The sequence below is a fragment of the Plectropomus leopardus genome, chromosome 16, assembly GCF_008729295.1.
Source record: "Plectropomus leopardus isolate mb chromosome 16, YSFRI_Pleo_2.0, whole genome shotgun sequence".
NCBI classification, from domain to species: Eukaryota; Metazoa; Chordata; class Actinopteri; order Perciformes; family Serranidae; genus Plectropomus; species Plectropomus leopardus.
Window position 1 is genome coordinate 3,221,796 of NC_056478.1, and position 25,239 is coordinate 3,247,034.

At 38.9% G+C, this 25,239-nt stretch overlaps 2 protein-coding genes across 2 annotated transcripts in view; both read left to right on the forward strand.

Moving 5' to 3' along the window:
* The first annotated feature begins 6,294 nt into the window (after positions 1-6,294).
* LOC121955718 (tribbles homolog 2-like) lies at positions 6,295-19,259 on the forward strand. The gene is made up of 3 exons (XM_042503779.1): positions 6,295-7,489; positions 11,114-11,406; positions 18,161-19,259. Exons 1-3 carry the CDS (start codon positions 7,220-7,222, stop codon positions 18,633-18,635), a joined length of 1,038 nt encoding a protein of 345 aa, XP_042359713.1. The 5' UTR covers positions 6,295-7,219; the 3' UTR covers positions 18,636-19,259.
* Positions 19,260-24,986: 5,727 nt separating this feature from the next.
* LOC121955812 (tribbles homolog 2-like) overlaps positions 24,987-25,239 on the forward strand; it is a 4,404-nt gene continuing 4,151 nt past the window's right edge. Inside the window, exon 1 of the mRNA XM_042503897.1 lies at positions 24,987-24,994. Within this exon, the coding sequence (XP_042359831.1) occupies positions 24,987-24,994 (8 nt within the window). The remainder of the gene's footprint in view (positions 24,995-25,239) is intronic.

Consider the following 25,239-nt stretch of genomic DNA (forward strand, 5'->3'; position numbering starts at 1 on the left):
GCCAAGATCCTTCCTCTCCGCGTAGAGGAGGTCTCGTCTGCGTGACCTGCCACTCACAGCCGCTCGCGCTGCCTGCTCTCCGGAGAGGAAAGCAGAAAAATGTCTCACCCAAAAAAACCCTCTTCAGGCAGTACATCCAGCGCTCATCAGCTCAGGACATTTTCATTTTGATTTAGTCTAATGTAGCAGCTCGTAAACGGTTGGTCAGAAGCCAGGAGGTTGAATTAAGGTCGGTGGAAGTGGCGGCCTTTATTTGATGTGCTGATTCGTCCCTGTGGGTTCACCCCGATGCTGACTGGACAAGTTTTCATTAATTTGCACTCATGCATTTCCTGTGCTGCCTTAAGTAGACAAAATGTGTATGACAGTGAGGTTATTAAGTACTTTGAAGAGCTCAAAGCCAGATCACACAATACGGAACATTTTCAGGATTTTTTTGTGTGTTTACTTGCCTCCACGCCACCGATAGTGAGGCCAGAGGCATTATATTTTCAGCACATACATTCAAGTAGATTTTAGTGGTCAAAGGTCAAAGTCAGTGTGACCTCATCAGTCTCATTCTTGTCAATGCGATTTCTCAAGATCACCTGTAGAGCCATCAAACATAATAAACCACAAACGTAATACAAATCTGCAGCTTTTAATGTAAAAATCCCACAAATGCAATAAATGATAAAAAAAAATTACATTGATACTACATTCAGAAAAGACGTATCGATGTCTTTTCTGAATGTAGGAGACACTGGCAGAGACAACAGTGGAAAATGAGAGCAGAGCGGACACCGGCGAAAAACCAGCGGAGACACCGACGGAGAATGAGAGGGGAGCGGACACTGGCAAATACCAGCGAAGACACCGCAGAGCGGAGCGGACACGACACCGGAGGACACACCAGCAGAGGATGAAAGCTGAGGGGACACCGGAGGAGAATGAGAGAGGAGCGGACACACCAGCGGAGACACCCCCGCTCTCTCACATGAATCCACAGCTCCGTCCCTCAGTCTCTTGGTTAAAAATGGGCCTCAGGTCCCAAAGCGCCACTGAGGGCAGAATGTGGCACATGTACCCGTCCCTAAAATAACTCGTAATTTTTCGTCACTCTCTTGAAATTGAGCGATATGGCAGCTGTTGTTCCGACACACTCGCTGTGGGGTCGGGAAAAGAACGAAAGTCATGGGAATTTGTTTGATTCTCAACAGTAAAAATAAAAATAAACTTTAAGAATCCATGGGAGCTGGCAGTCGAAACTAAACTGAGAATACATATAAATACATCTTTTAACCCTTTGAAACCTGGATCTACATCTTGTTCTACATTCAGATGCTTCTCACAAGCGGTTTAACCCTTTGAACCCTGCACAAACTGCTTTGATTTCTTTTGGGGAAGAAATACATGGGGAAAAAGGCAATGACTAAAGAATGAAGAGTAGGAGGTTATTAGAAAATTATCAAAAAAATAGGGAAAATTATTCAAGTATTTGACAGCACTAATGTAAAATTTTACAGCTGTATAAATAGATTTTTTTTTAGCAATTGTATGGTCTTTTTGTGTGCTTATTTTCAGGTAATTTTCTTGTAACTTTTTTGGTAATTTCTTGTTAATATTTGCACCATGTCTTGTTAGGTTGTGATTTGCCTTCTCGCCATATTTTTCAAAGAACTCAAACCATTTAATTCACGTTTTAAAGGGTTATCTCAGTGTCAGCACTTCCACCACTTGTCTTGTGAAGCATCTTTGCCTCTCTGGGTTTGACTCGGAGCACTTTACTCCCACATATTTCGGTACAATTATGTATTAAACATGTCATTCCTCTGCTCAGCTCTCCAGCTGGCATCCTCTGCCTGACACAAAGTATTTCCCCTGTTTTCCAAAAACGACGCTGGGGAGGAACACCAATTTCTGTCACTTTCATCCCCCTTTCCTCCTCCTCCTTTTCACTCGTCACGTTCTCCCGCTGCCTGCTTTTTCCATCCTCCATCCTCCTGCCTCGCTCTCCCTCACATCATCTCCTCTCACTCTCACCGAATGAGCTCATTCCTCCTGCGCCTCTGCATCCATCTCCTCGCCGTATGATCGAATTTCTCAGTGGAAGTTACCCGCGGGGTGTGGATGTGACAGCGCCGATTCTTGCTGGTGTCAACATGAGCTGGCTGGCCGCGTTGCTATGTGACAGTGTGAAATTGGCTATTTTCTGAATGCACAATGCAAGGAAAATAGCTCTCATTTGAGTGGGTTTCATGAAGCATTCGAAGAAATTCGACTGCAACCACTGTGGAAAAACACATTCCTGGTGGATTTAAACCCTTTGGAAACTGACCTTAGATCATTTTCTAAGGGGCAAAACAGCCCATTAGGAAGTTGGTGAGTAACGGCGCTCTGGGGAGATGCTCACCCGTCCTCATTGACCTCTGTAGTCTTCCAGGACGCATCCCGCTTCAGTGGTACACTCAGTCAGAGGCTCTGGCTGGGAGGCACTGCTGGGGCAGCCTGCCGTTACTCCTCGGCATGTAGGCGTGTCTGGAGAGCTGATGAGCCTCAATGGATTTTCTCGAGTGCTGCTCTCCACTGCGAGTGAGTCACACAGTGTATCAGGGAATGGGGGCAAAAGGAATCTTTGGGGATTATTATTCTGATTCATGCACAGCTGTGGTTTCGGCTTAACAGAATCCCTGTTTGGGGTTAGAGTGATGGGCAAATGCAGATGCAGTAGATCAGTGATACTCGACTTACGGCCCGCGGGCCAAATCTGGCCCTCGACAGAGTGCTGCTGGCCCCTCAACCTATACTAATACACAGTAAAAAAAAAGTGACTCATGCTGGAAACTGTTTTTGTATTATTAGTACACATAAGGTGCCAGAGTGCGTAAAACAGCATCAAAATAGAGTCTGTTCGTCAAAAATAATGCCAGTGGAGGATCCCCTGCAGCCCCTGACAGAGGGTCCTGACTAAGACCTTAATGTCCTGGAAACGTCCTAGGATCATAAATATTTCGTAAAATCTTAGTATTGTCCTAAAATTCTGGAAACATCCTAAAAGCTGAGTAACATCCTAAAATCCCAGAAACTTTTTAAAATCTCAGAAAACTCAAAACTGTGAAAAAAATAGAAAAAAACACCCAAATAAATGTTTATCAAAATAGTTGGCAACAATTTTCTGTCAATCAGCTAGTATTTGTATGAACTATTTGGTCATTTATTATAACAAAACATCATAAACTCTTTTATGCAAAAACCTGAATTTGTTTCAGGTAAAATAACTAAAGCTTTCACATAAATGTAGTGAAGTAAAAAGTACAATATTTCCCTCAGAAATGAAGTGGAGTAAAGCTACAGAGTGTCATAGAATACAATTCAGTAAAGTACATGCACCTCAGTACTTGAGTAAAAGTACTAAGTTACATTCCAGCACTGACAGTACTGCGGCATAACGGTGTGAAATTCCCTCCTTGTAAAAGGGCTCCGGTGTTTATCCAGGATACAGCGTTTCTGTCGTTCAGCAGCGTGTTTGTTCTCAGCTGAATGGGTGAGACAAAAGCTGTTGTTTGGTGAAGAATGTTTTAACAAAGCCTGAAGTGGGTGGCTCACACAGATTATATCACATACATACACATAAGCTCGAGGACCGCCATATAAAAAGCTTGTGGGTGCAGCCACATTCTGCATCTGTGAACCACCGTTTTCTCTGAGATGAGAGGCCTCTGTGTGAAAAATGCATTTCCATGTTGCGGGGGTTTATTCAGGCAGGCGGTGAGAAACACAAATTTAGAACAGTGCACGCTCGTGTGTGTGTGTGTGTGTGTGTGTGTGTGTGTGTGTGTGTGTGCGTGCGCTGCTGCTGTTGCCTGCAAGCAGGGGAATAAAGGTTAAATCGAACACTTCTGTCAGTGTCTCGTGTCCAGCTGCAAGCATTCCTCTCACCGCCCCGGATTCCTACGTGGAATTGCACAATCCTGCTGTCACACCCCCCGGTAATCTAGGAAGAACAATGAATAATGAACCTCTTCCATCCTCCGCTTTGTAATGTATTACGGGGGCACGATTCTGCAAGACAGGAATTTGTTACAAGAGATGTCTCAAAAAGCACACAGCCCTGTGCCAGCCTTTAATGAATCTGCGCCGAGAGATTTCTTCTCCACACAAGGCAAAAAAATGGGAATACAATCCTTTATCACAGCAAAAATGACACCTTGTGTTTACATTTCAAACATGCACATAAGCATTTTCTGTCTCAAGGACAAACCAGTGACTGTCGTCACACTTAAAGACCCTTCTTCTGTTTGTTATTGTGTATTTCATGCTCTTATAATGCATTTTTTATTTTTACTCCATTTATTATCTCAGCATAGTACATTTTTTTGTTGTGTTCATTATAATTTTGCTCAGGGGCTATTTGTAATTTATAATGAGGGAGGAGGTGGTGCAAAACAGGAGGTGTGTCAAATAATTTTGTAAGCACTAAATTTATCTGAAAGCATATGATTTTTAATTTGGCTTAAGGCAAGGACATAAAACTTTTTTGTATTTATTTTGAACACAATCTGAACCACAAAGCCCTCCGGCAGGTTTGAAAGGCACATTTTCTGTAAAAATCACCAAAATTGCATCATTTATCATAGCCAAATACTGTGAAAAACAGAAATGGTTGTTGAATTTTCATATAATTTTTGAATAATCCTTGAAAATATAATGTGCAAATAACACTTTATTCAGGAAACAACCAAATCTGAGCTTAAAATAGTGATATTTCATCAGAATCACTTTATCCAATGTCTCAGTTAAAATTCAGCCAAAAATAAACTGTTTGCATGAACCACATCTTATAAAAAACACTCAATTCTGCACATCTGTATGCATGATGATTTTCCATTTAGTTTTCAACTTTTATCTTTTAACTTTCAAACATCAAAAGGAACATTTTTATAATCTAATAACGTCCTCTGTGCCATGTTACTGATATTGTTCTGGCTGGCAGCTGCTGCCATTGTCCTGTACAGTTTATTCTGGAAAACAGTCGTTATGCACATGTTTCTAACGCCAGCTGTGTGTGTGACTTTGTGTTATGAGTAGGTTTATTAAATTTTATTAGTTTTGTGTGACAGGATGGGTTTCCATGTACCCATATTCTGCTGAAGTGCACATGTCGCTTGTGTGATGATGATGATGTGATTTGTAAGAAAGGTTTTGCATTTTGTTTAAGAAATTCACTGTTTTGGTGTTTGTTTTTCCTCCCTGCTGTTGCTTGTTGCATCGCTCTCATGTCGCGGCTTTCTAAGTGGACTTTCATGTCCACATAAAATGCACTTTAGGTATCCTCCTGCGTCTGTTGTTAATGCTCTGGGATGTCATGTCAATTTACGCCCGTGACATCCACTGTGTCTTTTCAAAATACACTTCAGTTTCACAGGACATGTAAAGGTTGGGGTTTTTTTTCGTGAGATACCTTGTTTGTTTTTTTTTTTAATGAAACTCACATTGTTGGTAAACCTATTTCCCAGTTTAATAAAAGCAACTTTACAACTAACATCCTAGAAACATCCTAAAATTCTAGAAATGTCCTGAAATCCTGGAAACATCCTAAAATCCTAGAAACATGTTAAACATGTTAAAATCCTAGAAAAGTCCTAATATCCGGGAATGTCCTAAAATCTGAGAAATATCCTAAACCAAGCTAAAGTCCTATAGATGATGCTAAAATCCTAGAAACATCCTAAGCTAAAATCCGAAAAATGTCCTAAAATTCGAGAAATGTCTTAAAAGCATAGAAACATGTCAGGGGCCTCCTGACATTTTGCAGTGGCCCCCACACAGAGCCAGCTGGGTGTCCGCGCTGTAACATCAGGGCCACACAGTGTTTTTCAGTCGGATGACACGTTAATGTTGTGGATGCATGTGTGAAACTGCGCTGGATGGTGTTTCTATTGTGAGAGAGGGATCCCCCCTCGCTTTCCCTTGAATGACATTTCAGGAGGAAACACATTTGTAACACAGCACGTACAGTAGCTATACTCTCACTGCCTCCCCCCTCCTCCTCACCTCCTCCTCCCCCCTCCTCCTCCTCCTCTAATTTAGCAGCGTGCTCTGCATTTAGACTCGTGGGGGTGTAGCCACACTACATGGCTCTCACATGACTGCGCCGCAGCTCGGGAGCCAATGGGGTTTCGATGTCGGAGTGACGTCAGGGGGCGGGTGGTGTGTGTGTGTGTGTGTGTGTGTGTGTGTGTGTGTGTGTGTGTATGCTCGTGTGTGCATGTGTGTGTGTGCGTGCTCGTGCGTGTGCAGGAGCCCCCTCCGTCAGGCTGTGCGTCTCTGTGCAGGCGCAGTGTGTGAAGTGTGTGCAGCTCGGCTGGCTGGCTCCCTCCGCACTGAATGGACTAGATTCCCGGCCACGTAAGAAGCTCAGCGGCACCACGGGAGAGAGGATGTCCTGCTGAATCAAGGGATAGGCCTGGGAAAGTCGGCCGGCCGTCCCTTCCTTCCTTCCAGCAGCTTTTTTTTTGTACAGGAGCAGACACACATCACACACGACACTTTTTCTTCCATTTGAGACCAAGAGAGGACGTCGACTCGTGCACACAAAGAGCTGCAGCTTTTTTTCTCCGGATGGGGTTTTCTCCTTGTGTGACAATCACCGTGCGTGGATATGATCCCTGGGAACAAGGCCGTGCACTGACCTGGTACTAGTTAGCCAAGGAAGCTAACTAGTTAGCTCTGCACCTGCTAGCCAGCATCAAATTTCAGCTTGCAAACTTTATATATATCTATATTGTGCATTTTCTCCTTGTGCCTGCAATCTGTAGTTTTAACGAAACGTGCCATACATTTGAACCGGCGAGATAAGCTAAAGCAAACAGGTTAAGTTTCATTCATTGTAAAAGCTTGACTTTTTTGGTAGCCTTTGTTATCTGCTAATGCAATTGCAGCAGGGCTGTAGAAAAGGTTTTGACTCGACTTATTGGAGTTTTTCTGTCATTTTAGCCTCCTGAATGGCAAACAAAGGAGTGCAAATGAACAGTTGAACTCTGCAAAAAAAAAGAAAAATTAGATTCAATTTTTGTTGCATGAAAAGCTTTGCCTGTTGATTTTTTTTTTTGCAAAATTCAATCTGCAGTTGAAGCATCCGTTTTTTGCACTTTAAAGCTTTGGTGGTATAGAAAAGTCGAGGAGGAAGGTCCCCCCTTCCACCCACCACGATTTTGTGGAGTTATCGCACTTATTCCTCATGAACATACAGAGGTCAAATCCAATTAACATTTCACGTTATGGGAGATCGCGGCACAAATCGCACGACTTCGAAGAATTGTCTTGCTTGAGGACTACAGAGTCGCATCAGAGTTTCAGTCCCAACCTCGGGTCCCCCAGTCCGCCGGAGACCCCGGACTCCTCGCACTGTATCTCCCGCATCGGGGACTACCTTTTGTTGGAGCCGCTGGAGGGAGACCACGTTTTCAGAGCCGCCCACCTGCACAGCGGGGAAGAGCTCGTATGTAAGGTCAGTGGACACTATTTTACGCATATCATGCCTTTAATGCACCTCGAATAGTTTTTTAGATTTACTTAAAACAGGGGTTTGCAGTGTGAAAATAGCATTTTCAGGTGTTTTTGCAGGTTGCAACCACTATCGCATGAAGAAATCCGGTTTATTTCAATGCATAAGGCTCCAAATGTAATGGAAAAGGCATAAAGATATAGTTGGTGTCTATAGTTTAAGTCCGCACCTCTGAATCTTTCGATAATGGCTTGAATCGTAAATAGAGAGCTGGCACAGCAGCCTAATGGAAAAAGTGAATGGGGCGAGCTGCGTGGTTTGGATTGCATGATGTAACGTTGACAAAGGAGTGAGTAACCACGCACACACTCCTCTCTCTCTCTCCGTGCTATTCTCGATACCCGTGGCTCCTCTCTTTCATAGTGCAGTGCTGTAATCGTATTATTTCATCCATGGTTTTATATTCGGTGTATGAGCGTGGAGTTATTGCACAAATATTTCTTTTGGGGATGGTGGGAGTGAGGGGACTCTGCAGGTTCAGCCAGCTGCTGTGACATTGGCTCCGGCTTTGACCTCTCTAACCAGAAGAAAATTTTCCCTTAAGGCAGTGATACTCAACTTAAGGTCCGCGGGCCACATCTGGTCCCTGATAAGGGTGCTGGGCGGCCACTCCAAACATTTTCTAATTCACAGTAAAAAATAAATAAATTGATTAACACTGGGGATTGTTTTTATGCTTTTAGTATACATAAGGTGTCAGAGTGAATAAAACACCATCGAAATCGAGCTTATTTATTGAAAAAGTGCCAGTGGAGGATCCCCTGCACCCCCAACAGAGGCCTTTGCAAAGCAACTAATGTCCTAAAATCTGAGAAATGTCTTAAAATCCAAGAAACATCATAAAATTATAAAAAAATGTTATAACATCCTAAAATCCTACAAATGTCTTAAAGTCTGAGAAATGTCCTAAAATCCTACATACATCCTGAAATCTGAGAAATGCCCAAAAATCCTGCAAATGTCATACATCGTAGACATGCCCTAAAATCCAAGAAATGTCTTAAAATCCTACAAATGTGTTTAAGTTCTTAAAGATGCTCTTAAGTCCTAGAAATGTTCTTAAATCTGACCAAATGTTCAATAATCTGAGAAATGTCCTTCAAATCCTACAAATGTGCTAAAATGCAAGAAATGTCCTGAATTCTAGAAACGTCCTAAAATCCTACAAATAATTGATAATCCTAGAAATATGCTAAAATCCTAGAACCATCCTAAAATCTGACAAATGTCCCAAAAGCCTAGAAATGTCTTAAAACCCTACAAATGTCCAATAATCCTGGAAATATGCAAAAATCCTGGAAACACGTATGGGGCTGCTGCGACTGGCCAATGGCCTTTTGTCATTTTGCAAAAGTGCAGCACAAGTTGAGTGTCCCTGTCTTTGAGGTTGAACTCGTCCTCACCACATTTATAGTCCATATTGACTTCGGTCCATGACTGATTATAAGGGCAGTGGGGTTGTCCCTGAGGTCCACTCCAGCTTAAGCAGGCTTAAGTGGCTTGATGAATTGAGACGATAGTTACATGCACCGTTGGACTCATAAGGCGTGACATATCCAATAACCCGAACCTTTTGACTCCAGATAATGTTTCGTCATCATGGCAATAACAAATTAATGGCCTTTGGCACAGCGCTGTGAGCAAACTGCCTTTTGACCCTCATCTGCTTTGTGCCGCTTTCAATACAGCACCAATCAATCCCCCCACGTCCGCCATTGATCATTCCCCTTCCAAGCTGGAAGCCGCCTCGGTCGCGAGTTAAGATCTGGAGAACTGTGGGGTGTATTTTTGTATTGACCGCGAGCAGATGAGCACTCTCACCTGAACTGCTTGTGCTGAAAGTCAATGGGGGGTTACTATGGAAACAAAAGAGACACCGCAACCCCCATGGCTGCAGCACAAACCCATTCACTAACACGATGCTCTCACCACTCTGCCAAAAAAGTAAACACAGGTTTGGTGGCACAGGAATGTGGGAAATTGCGCACATTTCGCTTAATTAACCCTTTGAAACTTGAGCAAATTGGCTTGATTTCTGGAGGCAATGAACAATAAAAAATGAAATTGCCAAAAATGTAGCAAGAAATTATCTGGAAATTAGCGAAGAATAAAGTAAAATAAATAAAAATAAAAACTACATGACATGGAAAAAGTGCTTGAAAATCATTTAAAACTTATATTAATAACAAAAGACATAAAAAATAAAGAGGTGGGGAAAATGCTTAAAATTCTATTAAAATGGCTTAAAATTCTGTAACCTAATTTTAGATATTTAACGAAGATAATTCTAATATTTTTTTTCCTTTTCTTCCTAGACATTTTCGCTTAAACATTGTAACATTTCTTAGCAAGATGCTCTTTGCCTTTTTCCCCCGTGTTTTTGGAAGAAATCACACCCAATTGTTCGGCGTTCAGTCGTTTTGATACTTATGAAAGGCCTCTGAAAGCACAAGAAAAGTGATGCTCTTGAAAGACAAAAATACTTTTGAAATTGGTGCTGCATGACCAGAGAAAACAAGAAAAAGGACTCTCCTGCTTAAAAGGTAGAAAATCTACAACTACCAGAATGCACTGTGCCGCATTAGACCAATAAACAGTCCCGCTGCTGGGTGACGTAATGCAAACTCGTACGTTTGAAACAATAGCAGTTTTTGAACGGAAAGCTAAAACATGTTGCTCTGTAGACTTTAAATGTAGGCCATATATGTGCAGATTTAGCCGCAATAATAAAGGCTTTTTAATGTAATTTCTCCTCATTTTTCACCTTTTTGTCAAACGTTTCGAGGGCCTGGATTTCGCTCCCGTTGAATCGTGTTTCTGGAGGCATTTGAGGTGGAAATAGGTCACTCGGTTACAGAATCTTGGTGTAAATTTGATCAGCGCTGCTTAGTTTGATGTCTGTTTTTCAGCCTCTGTTGACTCTGTGTAGGAGGCAGCGTGGAGCCCACTTCCTGTTGACAAACTCTCGCTATTACAGATAAACAGAGCGTTAAAATATGTCTCTGAAAATGACTCTGGTGAGAAACAGGCAGTGCAGTAACATCATTTAGATCCATATTTGATCAGGACGGCCTAGTTTTATTGTTTAATTGGATTTCAGTCTAAGTTTAAGAGAGAGAGAGGGGCGGGTCTGTCGTGTTACGCTTCTATACGGCTTGTGTCCACGGTGGCGGGCGATACGAAAATACGGAAGTACAGTCAGTAGTTGAAGCAGCAGCTCAGGAGAGGCAGTGAAACTCTGCCTGCTGATGTTAAATATGTCATCTGGCAGAGTTTCACCGTGGGGGGAGGAGGGATATCTAGGCACTCGTTAGGTGTAGGGAAGTTTACGCCAGTTGATCTACACGTGCTGCTATTCACTTTGTTTTTATACGAAACTGCTTAAAATTGGCATTATATTCCTTTAAAGGAGAGTTTGAAGCTTTGTCAGTTGGATTTTATTGTTTGTCTCCAAAGTGACTCAAACACAAACATCTAAAAAGCACTCATACCGTGAGTTAAAAAAAATCTACTTTGCCAAAATCTAGACTGTAAATGTAAATATATTTTCCCGTCTCACGATTGCAGGTTTTTGACATTGGCCGATACCAGGAGTCACTGGCGGCCTACTTCGCCCTGGGCCAGCACCAGCACATTAACCAAATCCTGGAGATCTTGCTCGGGGAGACCCGAGCCTACGTGTTCTTCGAGAGGAGCTATGGCGACATGCACTCTTTCGTCCGCACCTGCAAGAAGTTGCGGGAGGACGAGGCAGCCAGACTCTTCTATCAGATAGCCTCGGCTGTGGCACATTGCCACGACAACGGACTGGTCCTGCGGGACCTCAAACTGAGGAAGTTTGTCTTCAAGAACGAGGACAGGTGAGTTCTGCAGAAACTGTAGTCGACTGTCGCTGTTGCTTTTTTTCTTCCTGTGTTTCATCTGTTGTTTGTGATGTAAGTGCGACCGTGTCAGTATTATCTGCTCTCAGCTTACACAGAGGATCGTGTAAACTGAGACGATACGAGACTGGCATGCCTCTCCCAGATGTTATGCAGCGTACAGGAAACATAAGCCCTTTGTGTCGCTCCGAGCTATTTTTGTGGGTTTAGTAGTGGATATGACTCATGTTTACAGTATGCATGGTGCACAGAGTCACACTTTTGGAGGATCGTTGCAGTGCAGTTCCTGTAAAAGTTACCAGGACGAGCTTTTTTTGCATGACAGATGATGCATTGAAGCATGTTTTTGCCACTGCTGCACTTCTGTAGTGATCAGCAGGAGAAATCTGTAAAATTTAGACCTTATCAACACAAGTCTGCTGACCCCTGGTGGCAACTTTTGAGAAGTACATGCTTATAATTCAGGCATCTGTTGCCACAACAACCACAAAGCAGCCTTTTAAAAAAAAAAAAATTAACCCTTTGAAACCTGAGCAAATTGGCTTGATTTCATTCAAAAACATGGAAAGAGTGCAATGAGCAACAAGGAAGAAATGATCTAAAAATTTCCTGAAAATTAGAAAAAAAAAAGTTAAATAAATTAAAGAGGAAATGACCTGGAAAAAGTGCTTAAAAATAAAATTGAAATAATTCCTTAACATTATTTAAAATAGGTAATTATGGTTATTATAGAAAAACGTTTTCCCTAACTTTTTTCTTTTTTACCTCCTAGACATTCTCCCATATATATATTTATATTTTAATTCTAAATCTGCAAGAAAATAACCTGACAATTAGTTTCTATGAAAAGAAAAATAAATAATAAATGATTAAACATCAATAAGGAAGTGAGTCAGCAAAAGTGCTTCAAAATTATAATTCTGTAACATAACTTTAAAAATTCTATTATTTAATTATTAAATTGTTTTTCCTAGTTTTTTTTAATGTTTTCCCGAGACATTTTCCCCTAGCTTAAAAAAAATCCAAACCTTGCCTTTTTTTCTTATATTTCCTATGTATGAAATCAGCAAAAGAAAAGTGCTCCATGTTTTTAAAGTGTAAAGAAGTATTTCACATTAGTTTTAGTAAAACTAGGCTTTCTGTGCTGTAGAAAAAGATACTTTTGAAATTGGTGCTACAGAGGAAACAAAAAAACAACGCTTTTGCTAAGAGGTAGAAAACCTACAACTACCAGAATGCACTGCGCCACACTGGACCAATAAATGCTCTTCCTGGTGGTGACGAAAATTTGTTTAAAAAAACAACAACACAGAGGTTTCTAAAGGTCAGTGAAGATATTGTACTGAAGTTTTTGTAGATTTTGATACAAACTTTAATGTTTTATTACACGTAAGGTCTCTGATATATATTAGGGTTCCCACGGATCCTTGAAAAGTCTGGAAAGGCATTGAATCCATCAATGTAAAAATAAGGCCTTAATTGACATAAAATGTCTTAAAACAATCTTTTAAAAGTCTTAAAATGCTTCTGGAATCGCATTGATAAAGCTCGAAATGATCGGTAACATAAATATAATTTTTTAGCAAATGCCTCGTGTTTACATAACTGAAGAGTCATGTTTTATGTTAGAACACATATTTGAAAAATAGAATAAATCCCCCCTAACCAAAACTAATTCATGTCACTGCACATTGTTTTCCTTCAATATGTGCTTCTGTAGAATTGGTCTTAAATGTTATTCCAAATGGCATTAAAAATATCTTTAATTTTTCATAAGTCTTAAAAATGCCTAGATATTGGAGATGGGATTTTTTAAAATCTTTTTTTCCTGACATATAAATAAATCTCAAAATAATAGGTAACTTAAAATCTTAAAAAAATAAAATCTAAAATAAATCTAAAAATTAAAAGCAATAATCATTTTAAATAATCCTAACAAATTATTGTCAGTACATGTTTTTTTCCTTAAATATTTGCATTTATAAAGTTGATCTTAAATTTAATTACAAGTGGCATTTTTAAAAAGTCTTTTAAATGTTTAGACAGTGGAGATGGGATTTTTATGAATCTTCTTGTTTCTGACATTGTTTTGAAAAGGCTCAAAATGATAGGTAACCTAAAAAAATAAAAAATAAATATTTTTTTTTAAAAAGCCTCTTACATGACAATCTACAGGGAATCATGGTATATGTTACAATAAATATTCAAAAAATAGAATAAAATTAATCTAAAAAAAAAAAAAACTTAAATACTCCTAACTAATTAATGACAGTACATATTTTTTATTTTAGTATTTGCTTCTGTAAAATAAGTTTTATCCAAGTTTTAAAAGTCTTTAAAGTCTTAAATCCTGCGTGCATTAAGCTGTCAGAGCCCTGTGTACGCTGCTGTGCAGTTAGTTGAGAGTCTGCACCTCGGTGCCCTCTGTCCAAAACTGTGACGTCATACTTTGGCACTGACTGTGGAAAAGGGAAGCTGAGCCGCCTCACGTATTGCAGTCCAGCGACCTTGAACGTCACACCAGACTGCTCCTGAGCCGGGACGCCAAACGCCCCCCTCCAGCCGTTAAATGATTGATGTTGAATTTTAAGAGTGATAGCGCAGGGCCGGTATTGGGTCACATTTACTGTATAGCCTGTCAAGAATCCTCTTACAGCTTTTCAGTCCTCGCGGCTCGGCGGCCGTTTTAGAGACGCTGACTCTGGCTTGAATTCAAGTGTGTGAACGTACGGAGAACGAAAAGAACAAGAGCAGACTCACGGCGACACCCGAGCTTCCTCAGCTCGCTGCGCCGACCCGCTTTTGTCGCACGACTGTTAGTCTTTGAGCGTGTGAGACATTTTAGGACAGATAACGCTTTGAAAACTGGAGCCACAACACTTTTCTTATGCTTTGAAAACATGGAAAGAAGAGAAAGAGCAGTGAAAGAAGAAATTACCCCAAAAAATGGCCAGAGATTAGTAAAAAACAAAAAAACCTGAAAATAATTCGGAAAAAAGGGGAAAAAATGCAAAAAAAAAAAACCCAAACAAGCCCAAAAGACTCAAAAAAAAATGACAATAACTCTGTAACATAATTTTAAATTTGCAAGTATGATAAATATAGTTTTTCAAAGCTTTTTTCTTTTTTCCAAAGGCATTTTCAAAAACATAAAAAATAAGAAGTACAAGAAAATAAGCTGAGAATTAGAAAGGAAAAAATAGAAAAATTGAAATTATGATAATTATAAATATTTTTTCCTAGCTTATTTCTTTTTTTTCCTAGAAATTTTCACAAGCCTTTTTTTTTTTTAAAAAAAACCATTCTAAATTCACTTATTTCCTGAATTTTATGCAGCATTTCTCGCTGCCTCTTTTCATTTTTTTTGGAAAGAAATCAAACCAATTTGCTCACAGCTTTAGATTCTTGCAAAAGGCATCTGAAGTCAGCACAAGAAAAGTGATGTCGCTGCAGGTTTTAAGGGGTTAAACCTTTAAGCATGTGGGAAAAAGGCAACGAGCAACTTGGAAAGAAATGTTACACAAATTCCAAAAAATTAGTAGTTTTAGAGAAGTATTTTTAAAATGTCTAAAGAAAAAAGTTAGGGATAAATATATTTATATCTAATAATAGTAAAATATTTAAAATTCTGTCACAGAAATACAGTTTTTAAAGCACCTTTTCTGGGTCATTTCCTTTTTGTTAGAAAAATATATATTTTTCTTCCCCATTTTACTAATTTATTGCTAATTTGTGGGTCATTTCTTTTGTTGCTCTTTGCCTTCTTTCCATGTTTTTGAAAGAAATCAACGGTTTAAAAAAGGAAAATGAGCTGCTGTTAAAAATAGCCTTTTTTGTATTTCTAAGCCCTCTTAACTGTAATTACTGGTTTGCACACGTCCTCCAAACGAGCTGTTATCCAGGCGCTACACTGCTGTGCGTGAAAAAATAAAAATAAAAAAAGCACATGGCTCTGAGGAACAATGGGCGTTTGGTTCAAGGAAACAAAAGAATTTTCCCGATTTGGAAATGTGAAAACGGCACATTAATGAAGGCACGTTACAATTACTGACTGTGAAGCAGTGAGTAGGCTGTGGAAGTGTGCATGGTTAACAGATGGCAGAAAATACTTTCTTTTTTTATCATGCTTTGTATTGTTTACTTGAGAAAAAAAAATATTACAACAACTTAAACTATGAAAAACAGTTACATGAACATATGATAACAGATGACAGGATAGTAAACATGTTTTAAACAACAAATATTCATAAACAAGAGGTAAAAATTAAATTAACTTAATAAATATAAAAATATATTTATTATGAGTATTTCCCTATGATCCCGCCCCCAGATTACTTTACCTGCACAGATAAATACAATGTACAGCAGTGATGCTCAATTTACGGCCCGCGGGACAAATCTGGCCCCTGACAGGGTGCTGGGTGGCCCCCAAACCATTTTCTGATTCACAGTAAAAAAGAATTGATTCATAATTAGTTTTGTGTTTTAGTATGTATAAGGTGAGGAAGTGCATAAAAAAGTATCAGACACACACACACACACATCGCGGCTCTTTGTCTCACGGACCTCACACACAGATGGCAGCGTTTGCACGTCACCACAAGTGTCTCTTCTCATGCACGTGGAAAATTTTCTCTGCCCGAGCCTCTCAAGAACCTTTTAGCGACAACGCTCCGTGAACAAGCCGACATCATTATCAGCACTCAAGGTTATCATAGCTGCTACTGTCGGCTTTAGAGAAGAGCCCAATAGATGCTATTTTGAGGAGGAGAGGAAAAAAAGTCCACATTGTCGGTTTCTCGGAGCCAAACTGTTCAATGCGTGCAACGTAAGACGATCAGTCACCCGTAATTGTGTTTCTTTTGAGTCTTGGAGGTCTTTCAGAGAGCCTATTTGTACGTCGGAGCTTTTTGGCCGGGCTTTTATCTGAGTGAAAGGAAATGTCAAACTTAAGCCTTGAGCATTATGTGCTCTACTTCCTCTGATATCCAAAAGCGATGGATCTAAAACACTTAAGATGCCCATCAGAGCAAATTACCCCACTTGAGTTTCTTTTGTCCTTTTTTTTTTGTTTGTGTTAGATTGCATTCAAAGTTTGGAAGCATCTCCAGGGTTTGAACAGTCTTGAAAAACCTGGAAAAGTCATGGAAATCGCAAAGGGCAATTCCCATGCCCTGGAAAAGTTTTGTAAAACTAAATATACCTTGAAAAATTTGGAAAAGGCATGGAATTTTGTTTCTCAAACTTGTATAATAGCACATGATGTGTTCAAGGACGGTCAGAAATGTAAAAACCCAACGATAGTTTCTGTGTATACAGTTTCCCGCTCTGATATGTGGTGAAATTTTGGGTGATTTTCTTTTGATTGGTAACTTTTACATCCTGAGCTCCTTGTTTTTGTTAAAAGAAAAAAATAGGACTTCCGTATAAAAAAAATCTCAAAAAAAGAAAAAGAAATGCTGAAAATTTGTCTTTTTGTCTTTCAAAATAACAAAAAATAAAGAAAAGAAATGCCCCAAAGGTTTTCTTTAAAAATAACAAATGGCCCAAATTTAAGTATTCAGTTTTAACCTGTTCTGAACTCATTTTTAAAACAATATATATATTTTAAAACATAATATATAGAAATCAAAACAAACCAATAAGAAGTAGCGAACGTCTTTAAAGTTTGCTTCAAAGTTATGGAAACTTATCTGTATAAATGTGCATATTTCTGTCCTTTTCTTTCCTTTTGTTTCCTTTTATTTCGTCTTTTAAACAGGATTAAATGGATGACATTAGGGGTGTCAACGTTTACAATTTTTTCTACACGTGTAAACGGGGCTTCTAACCGACGTGTACCCGGTCACATGATTTATGATCTTTTTCTATCGCAGTTGCGCTATATAACCACTAGATGGTTCTGTCTCCATTCAAATACCTCCTAATCTCATTAAATCAAAGCCATTCCAGTAGTTAGTTATCGCACAAAAACGTTTATTCAGCAAACAGAACTTAAAAAGTAGGCAATCCATCTCACCATTTAAGGCTTAGACCTACTTATGACAGAAAGTAAAATGAGTTGAAAATAAAATCATCAATTTTGACAGACAAGAAAACGTACAAGTGAAAGCTGGAAAAGGTTTAACCTTCTTTTTCAATCATTGTTTTAACTATTGCTCACTTTTGTACAATTTATTTTTTTAAGCTCCGCTTGTTCATCGCTTGTTGCTTGTTGTCCGTGCGGCCCCGAGTCAACTTGAAGTGACGCGACACTGGCTGTGGCTGCGTTTTTTTTTTAATATCAATGTAACATTGCCACCTGTGCATCTATTATGTATGCGGATAACTGCATAAGTGTATTGTTAGTTAATGTTATTATCTTAAGCTTTCAGGCAACATTATCACCCCTAAAAATACTATTGGTGAGAAATGAACGAGGAGGAGGAGAGGAAAAAATGACGTGTAAACGGTTATTGATTTTTCTAAACGGTTATGATTTGTTATCCGTGTACCCGTTTACATGTGTAGATGTTGACATCCCTAGATGACATTATATATGTGTATATATATATATATAGATAGATAGATATAGATATAGATAGATAGATGCCATACATTTTGACTGAAACTGGAAAAAAAGACTAAATAAAAATAGTGTAAAAAATATTTCTCTCTTAATGACATTAACAGATGATTCTGCGTCTGTTTTTTCGGTAACGCGGTCTCGTGTGTTTCTGTTGTCCCTCTGCAGAAGCCTCGTGAAGCTGGAGAGCCTCGAGGACACGTACATCCTGGACGGTCACGACGACTCGCTGTCAGACAAACACGGCTGCCCGGCGTACGTCAGCCCCGAGATCCTCAACGCCAACGGCAGCTATTCGGGGAAGGCGGCCGACGTCTGGAGTCTGGGCGTCATGCTTTACACCATCCTCGTGGGGCGCTACCCCTTCCACGACGTCGAGCCCGGCTCTCTGTTCAGCAAAATCCGCCGCGGCCACTTCAACATCCCCGAGACGCTCACGCCCAAGGCCAAGTGCCTGATCCGCTCCATCCTCCGCCGGGAACCCGCCGAGCGCCTCACCTCTCGGGAGATCCTGGAGCACCCCTGGTTCGCCTCCTCCGGAGCGCTCGGGGGCGCGGCGGCGCACGGCAGAGGCGAGAGGGAGCAGGAGCAGATGGTGCCTGAGGTGAACATGGAAGAGGAGCTGGAGCAGTTCTTCAGCTGAGCAAAAAAATAAATAAAAAAATCACCAAGCACAAACGGACGCCACGGTTCGGCTCGCCACGCTCACAGCAGAGCCAAAAACAGTAGATTAGAGATTAATAGGTGAACATTTGTCACTCATAATAAAGGTGTTTCCATCCTGTTTCCTTTTCCACCATTTCATGGAAAACCTTGAGCCTGGCATGACAAATGGCATCTATAACGTCACCTGGCGAGGCGCGTCCCGGGACGCCGCCGCCGCCAGACATGCAAGTCGCAAACAATGTAGCAAATTGTTCTTTTTTGGATCGGTTTGGGTTAATGTGGTGCTCATAAAAGTAGACACATTCACCTTTTTTTGACACTATGGAAAGCATGAAGGGACATCAGAGACCAAGGAGAACAAGTCGAAATGAACTGACGTCACCGCTTTTCTCACATTTTTTTTTTTGTCGTAGCTTTAGGTGGTACCAGTTTAAACCGCAGACCCAGAGTCAGAATTCACAACAAAAACCAGGTGATTATCCCTGACCTGGCACCACTGGTTAACCCTTTCAAACCTGGAGCGACTTTCACTTTTCTAGTGCTGCTTTCTGACGCTTTTCACAAGTATTTAAACCTTTGAATCTGAGCAAATTGGTGCTTTTTTTTCTTTTCCTGTTTTTTTTTTTTTGCAATATGTAAAAAAAAAAAAAAAGGGCAGTGAGCAATTTGGTAAGAAATGTTCCAACAAATTAGTAGAGAGAATTATTTTTAAAAGAAACTAGGGAGAAAAATGTCTAGGAAAAAAGAAAGTAAAAAATAAAAACTTTTTATGATTATCATAATTACATATTTAAAATTATGTTACAGATTTATTATATTTTTACGCACTTTCCCAAGTCTTGTTTGCCTTGTTTTATTTTTTTATTTTTTTTAAAAATAATTTTCAGGTAATGATTCTGCTACTTGGTAAAAAAATGTTCCACAAATTTCAAGGTATTAGATTTAGAAAATATTTTTGAAAAGCTAGGGATAAAATTTCTAGTGAAAAAATAAAAAAAAGCTAGTAAACTGTAAGTATCACAGTTACATATTTAAAATTAGGTTACAGTATTTAAAGCTGTTTTATTAGATTTTTAAGCACTTTCCTCACCCTTTTTTTTAAAAGACTTTTTTATCTTTTATTATTTTACCATTTTTCAGGTAATTTTCTTTTACTTATTATTAATTTCTTGCTAATTTTTAGGTAATTTCTTTCATTGCTCACTGCCTTATTTCCATGTCTTTGAAAGAAAATCATGCCAATTTCCTTGTGTTTCAAAGGGTTAAAAAATGGAGCAGCTTAGGCTTTTTTTTCACCATCCACATGTTTGACGTCGTTTTTGTGTCACGGTTTAGGTTTCGTTTCGTTTCTCATTTGTCTCCATCATTGATAATTCTGACATTTCACCCATTCGTACCTCTCTGTCCTCTTCGTTCAGCGCCACACTTTTTTATTTTTCATCACTTTTGAGTCGTTTGTTTCTAAGCTATTCCACTCTGTTGTTACTGCTGCTTTAAAATCACTCCCTAAACCTCAATCTTTTCGTCTCTGTACGCCTCCAAACATGGCACTTGATGTGAGTGAATGGACGATTCCACCTCTTAAAAAAAATTAGCTTCCTCTTATTTAAATTCATTCTTCAGTTGTAGGAACGAGAACATTTATTTAAATTGTAACAGCTATATATATATATATATATATATATTATATATATAAATGAATATAAATATATATATTTAAAACTACATTGCAGGGTTTTTCTTTATTCGGAGATTCCTTTTTCATGTATGATGTAGGCAATATCTTGACACAGGACGGGCGCAGAGAGGAAACGCCTGTCCGAAGTTTTTTGGAATACACAATATCTTCTGTGCCAGTATTCCCCCCCGACGGCCCACGCCACCCGGTTTCCCTCGTTTCTTTTTCAAAAAAAACTTGATACGAGATATTCAGTGGTAGTATTGCTACGACGTGTTCACTCCAGGACCCCGTGTTAGTTTTCTACTGCCTGCGTAGGTTCTGTGAAACGGTCATGCTCGGGATGGGTACCAGTGGACATGTTTTGTCGTATCTCAATGTTACTTGAATTTGTGTTTTTATCTTAGTCATTGGCATGTGCCCCATGAATGCTATAGCCTGCCTAGCAGGGTGGGGGGAGAGAGGGAGGGAGGGAGGGGGGAGGAGGGTGCTTGTTTTTTAAGAAAAGTTAAAAAACAATGAAAATTCTCAATTTGCTACTTTTCTGAGTTGCTTTTCAATAAATAAAAAAAAAACCTTTTGCTTTTATTGTTATTTTGTAGACTGAGCTACGTTTTATTTAAGTTGGTGCTGATTTGGTGCTAATGTTTAGTCCTTTTCGTTTCATGGAGGGGGGTGGTGCATGGTGGGATATCTGCCTCAGATGTTCTGATTGTATCGTAACAGATTCTGGTGTTTTGTCCAAATTTATTCAGTAAATAAATTGTGAACTGCTATTTGACTTTGTTGTTGTTTTTCCTACTATACGATGTTTGTTGAACTCTCTCTTTATATATATATATATATATATATATATATATATATATATATATGTATTTATAAACATAGATATATACCGTCTACAGATAGATCCTCTAACACCTGGACCAAACATTGAACAGACATATTGACAGTTTCAAAACAACTACAAATACTCAAAATTACTACAAAAGGCACAAAACAACAAACTCAAAATGAAAACAGAGACTCAAAATGCGTACAGAGGGACTCAAAATGACTGCAAAGAGACACAAAACGACAGCAAGATGCAAAATGAGAGACACGAAACGGCAGAAACTCAAAATGATTACAGAGATAAAAATTACTACAAAGAGACCAAAAAACTACTGTTTCATAACTAAAAAGACTAAACAACAAGATGCAAAATGACTACAGAGACTCAAAAATGACTCCAAAGAGACACAAAACAACGACACAAAGAGGCGTAACAGCTACAGTCTGTCCTGCTTTATGTCGGAGAGGCGGTTCGGCCTTCAGCGCGTCTGTTCTCAGCGACCCCAAATATCTCAAAAAGCAATTTTTATGGTATAAAAAAAACAAATTAAAAATGCTTTGTGTGACATTCCTCGTATGTTCCAAATATTTATTGATTTATGAAATGCAAATGTGAAGTCAGACATGGCTGCAGACGTCTCAGAGGGAAAATCTGAATCTCACCGTCTGATCTCTTATCAAAGGACTCCCTTTCTTTGATTCTTGACTAGAAGACACTTTTTTCATCCCTGAGACACATCTAAGTGACTCCAGCTCCGGGATGTGGAGATTTCTCTCTCCATTTCAAACATCCGTATATTAAAAAATGATTATTTTTCACTTCCAGTACACTCCCAGCAGCCGGCCCTTCCAAAAAGCACTCTCCAGTTCATCATGAGACTGCAGTCACCGACAGAACCTGAATGGACTCCAAATGAGCGAAAAGAAAAAGGCTCCGACTGAGCCGCCCCGTCAGCCCCGCTTCATCTCAGCGATTACACGCACGACGCGCTGCTGCAACAATGAAAACTGTAATCCTGATAGAAGTTAGATCTGTCAGACAAAAATTGCCTAAAAATAAGCAAAAATAAATAAATAAAATAGTAAAAACAAAAACAAGAAAATTACCTTAAAAGGAGTATTTCTGTAGTTAATTCTGTAAAATAATTTCAAATGCATAAATATAAAAATTATACATGTGGTTTTCTTGGCATTTTCTCCTAGTTTTTGATAAAATATAATTTAATTATTTAAAAGTTTATTTTCAGGTCTTCTTTTCTTTTCTTTTTTTGGTTATGTTTTACTTTTTTTCCTGCAATTTGCAGAAAATTTCTTGGCAAGTGGCTCTTTTTTTTTGGTGTGTACAAAAATACCTAAAATTTAGCAAATAAATAAATATATAAACAAAAAATCCCAAGCCAAAAAAACAAAATAAGAAAAATACTTTAAAAAGTGTTTTAAAAAATTGAAATTTTTGATAATATCTAATAAATCACACGCTAATTTTTTAAAAATTAAAAAAAAAAGTCGTGTAGAATTTCCATTAACAGATTAGTCCAGTGACACAGTCACAGGATGCTTTTGGCGACCGGTAGTCCTGCCAGATAAATATATTTTTCTTTGCAGAGTAATCCTGATTAAAGTTAGATCTATGAGACAGCTGCTGCAACAACCCAAACTGTCTTTATCTCCATGTTTTAAGACAAGACAAGACAAGACAAGACAAGACAAGACTAGACTAGACAAGACTAGATATAAAATAATCCTTTATTAGTCCCACAACGGGGGAATTTGTATTATTACAGCAGCAAAGAGATATCAAAGCAAGTGTGTACAAGATAAATAAGGCAAAAAGAACAATATAAGAAACAAAAGTCAATGGTTAAATATATTTATACCCCTTACATATGGACTTTTGCACATTTGTAGGGATAAACCAGCATCTTTTGTCACACAATGACAATTTAAAGTCAACAATCCCGCCGCTTCACTGTGTCGACATCCTGTGTGTTTCTTGCTTTAGAGGACGCGTCGTTTCTGTACGTGGAAAAAAAAAACTGCCTCCTCTTCTCACTGAAAAAAGACGAGACTTTGGAGACAAAATCGTCTCATGTTTCTGTGTTAGAAATGTGAAATAGACGGATCACTGTGACACTTGACCTGAAACCCACAGCTGTCCTGCAGATAAAGACTGCAGAAATAATACTTCTGCTCTGAGCCGGTGAATGTTAGCCTGACCTCTAGTGGTGTGAGCGGAGAGAGTATCTGTGCCAGAAATACCTCAGTGAAGTAGAAATATTCACACTGAATAGTCCTGCAATATTAACCCTTTCAGACCTGCATCAACATAGTCTTCAACTTTCACGAGCTACTATGACTGAGCAAACTGGTTTGATTTCTTTGGAAAACACGGATGGAAAAGGCAAAATTACAAATAAATTAATAAATATAAAGAAAAATTAGGAAAAAATATCATGAAAAATATACTTATGATTATTATTAGTATACATTTGAAATTATGTCACACAGATAAGTAGTCTTTTTTTCTTTTTAAATTGTTGGCACATTTTATTTTTTGGGGGGGTCATCTCTTGTTTGTTTCTTTTACCTTTATTATTACATTTTGTTTTGTTTCTTTTCTTTTCTTTTTTAATTTTATGACATCTTTTTTCAGGATTTTTTTCTGGACGTCATATAGATGTTTTTTGTGGACATTTGCAGGAAATTTCATAATTTTCATAGTAGCCAACTGCTATTACGTTTGTGGGAAATGTATTTATTCGTGGGCTTATTACATAAACAGTTGTATATTTGTATTTTGTTTGTGGTTAATTACGTTTGTGGGTGTTAAAAGCATCTTCAGTCCCTCCACCGTGTAATCAGGACTTTCTTTGACTCGTCAGAGAGCTTCTGCTGAGTTCACATCTTTGGCTTTGCAGCTTCACAGTGTAAACAAACACTCCTGGAGGCAAACCGGATCTATTTTTGACCGAGCGGGGTGTTTAAATTTGGAAAATTCTAGATACAAAAGTAATTACTGGTTGCATTAGATGGAGATTTTAAAGGCTGGTTTGAGCCAAGACCAGAATCTCAGACACACAGCCGGCTTGAATCGCCTGTTGACAGCAATGATTCATCATGTTTACACAGTCTGTCAGGCCCGACGCTGAAAGCTGTTGACATTCATAAACTTTTTTTTTTTTGAGAAGAAACATCTCTGGTGGTGTTTGAGCAAAGTAATCGATGTGTGTCTGCAGCTTATTGTAGCACCGGGAGGACGAGCCGCGGATATTTAGTTAAAAGAAGAAAAAACATCCATTCATGAGCTCATTCTTCCTGTTTGGCATTTTAATGTGTTTGTCTAAAGTGTCGAAAAGACAAACCAACAAACAGTCTCTGTTAACGCTAAATGGAGTTTTAACTTTAGGGACAAACATCTTTTTTGTCTCTGCTTAAAATCCAAATAATTCATGCTGGTTTCAGAACATATGCAGTGACCCGCTGCCCCAGTAAATCCTGCTGCCGCTGTAATCTTCTTTTGCAATCCAATCTCTGCGGAGATTAATATGAGTATGAGATAACAGATTTAGGGAGGAAGCACCATGGGCTATTTTCTCTGATGAATGGGAGATATTAATAATAAATCTCCTTACTGTGGGAGATAGATAGGCCGAATATAGCCCACTGAAAGCTGATGAATGGAAATGGAGGCAAAAATTTAAGATAATCTCAGCGACGCCTCAGAAATTTTTCATAGTGGTGGGCAGATGGAGCCCAACGAGAAAAAAACCATGACTGAATTTCAGGAATTATACTAGTTTGTAGCATATTAAAACTATGTCACTGTGAGAATTCAATCACAGAATTATATATTTTGTTTTATTTTCCTGTAAAGTTACCAATTATCTGATGTGTGTAGTGTTTTCCAGTAGAGTTAACTTTATAAGATCCACAACAACCATGTTTTTACTGATAAAAATGTGAGCAAATCTGCCTGATTTCTTTTAAAAGCATTGAAAGACGTTACAAGTTCTGAGTTACAAAAAAATAACCTGAAATTTAACAAAAATAAAAAAAAACACCAAAAAAA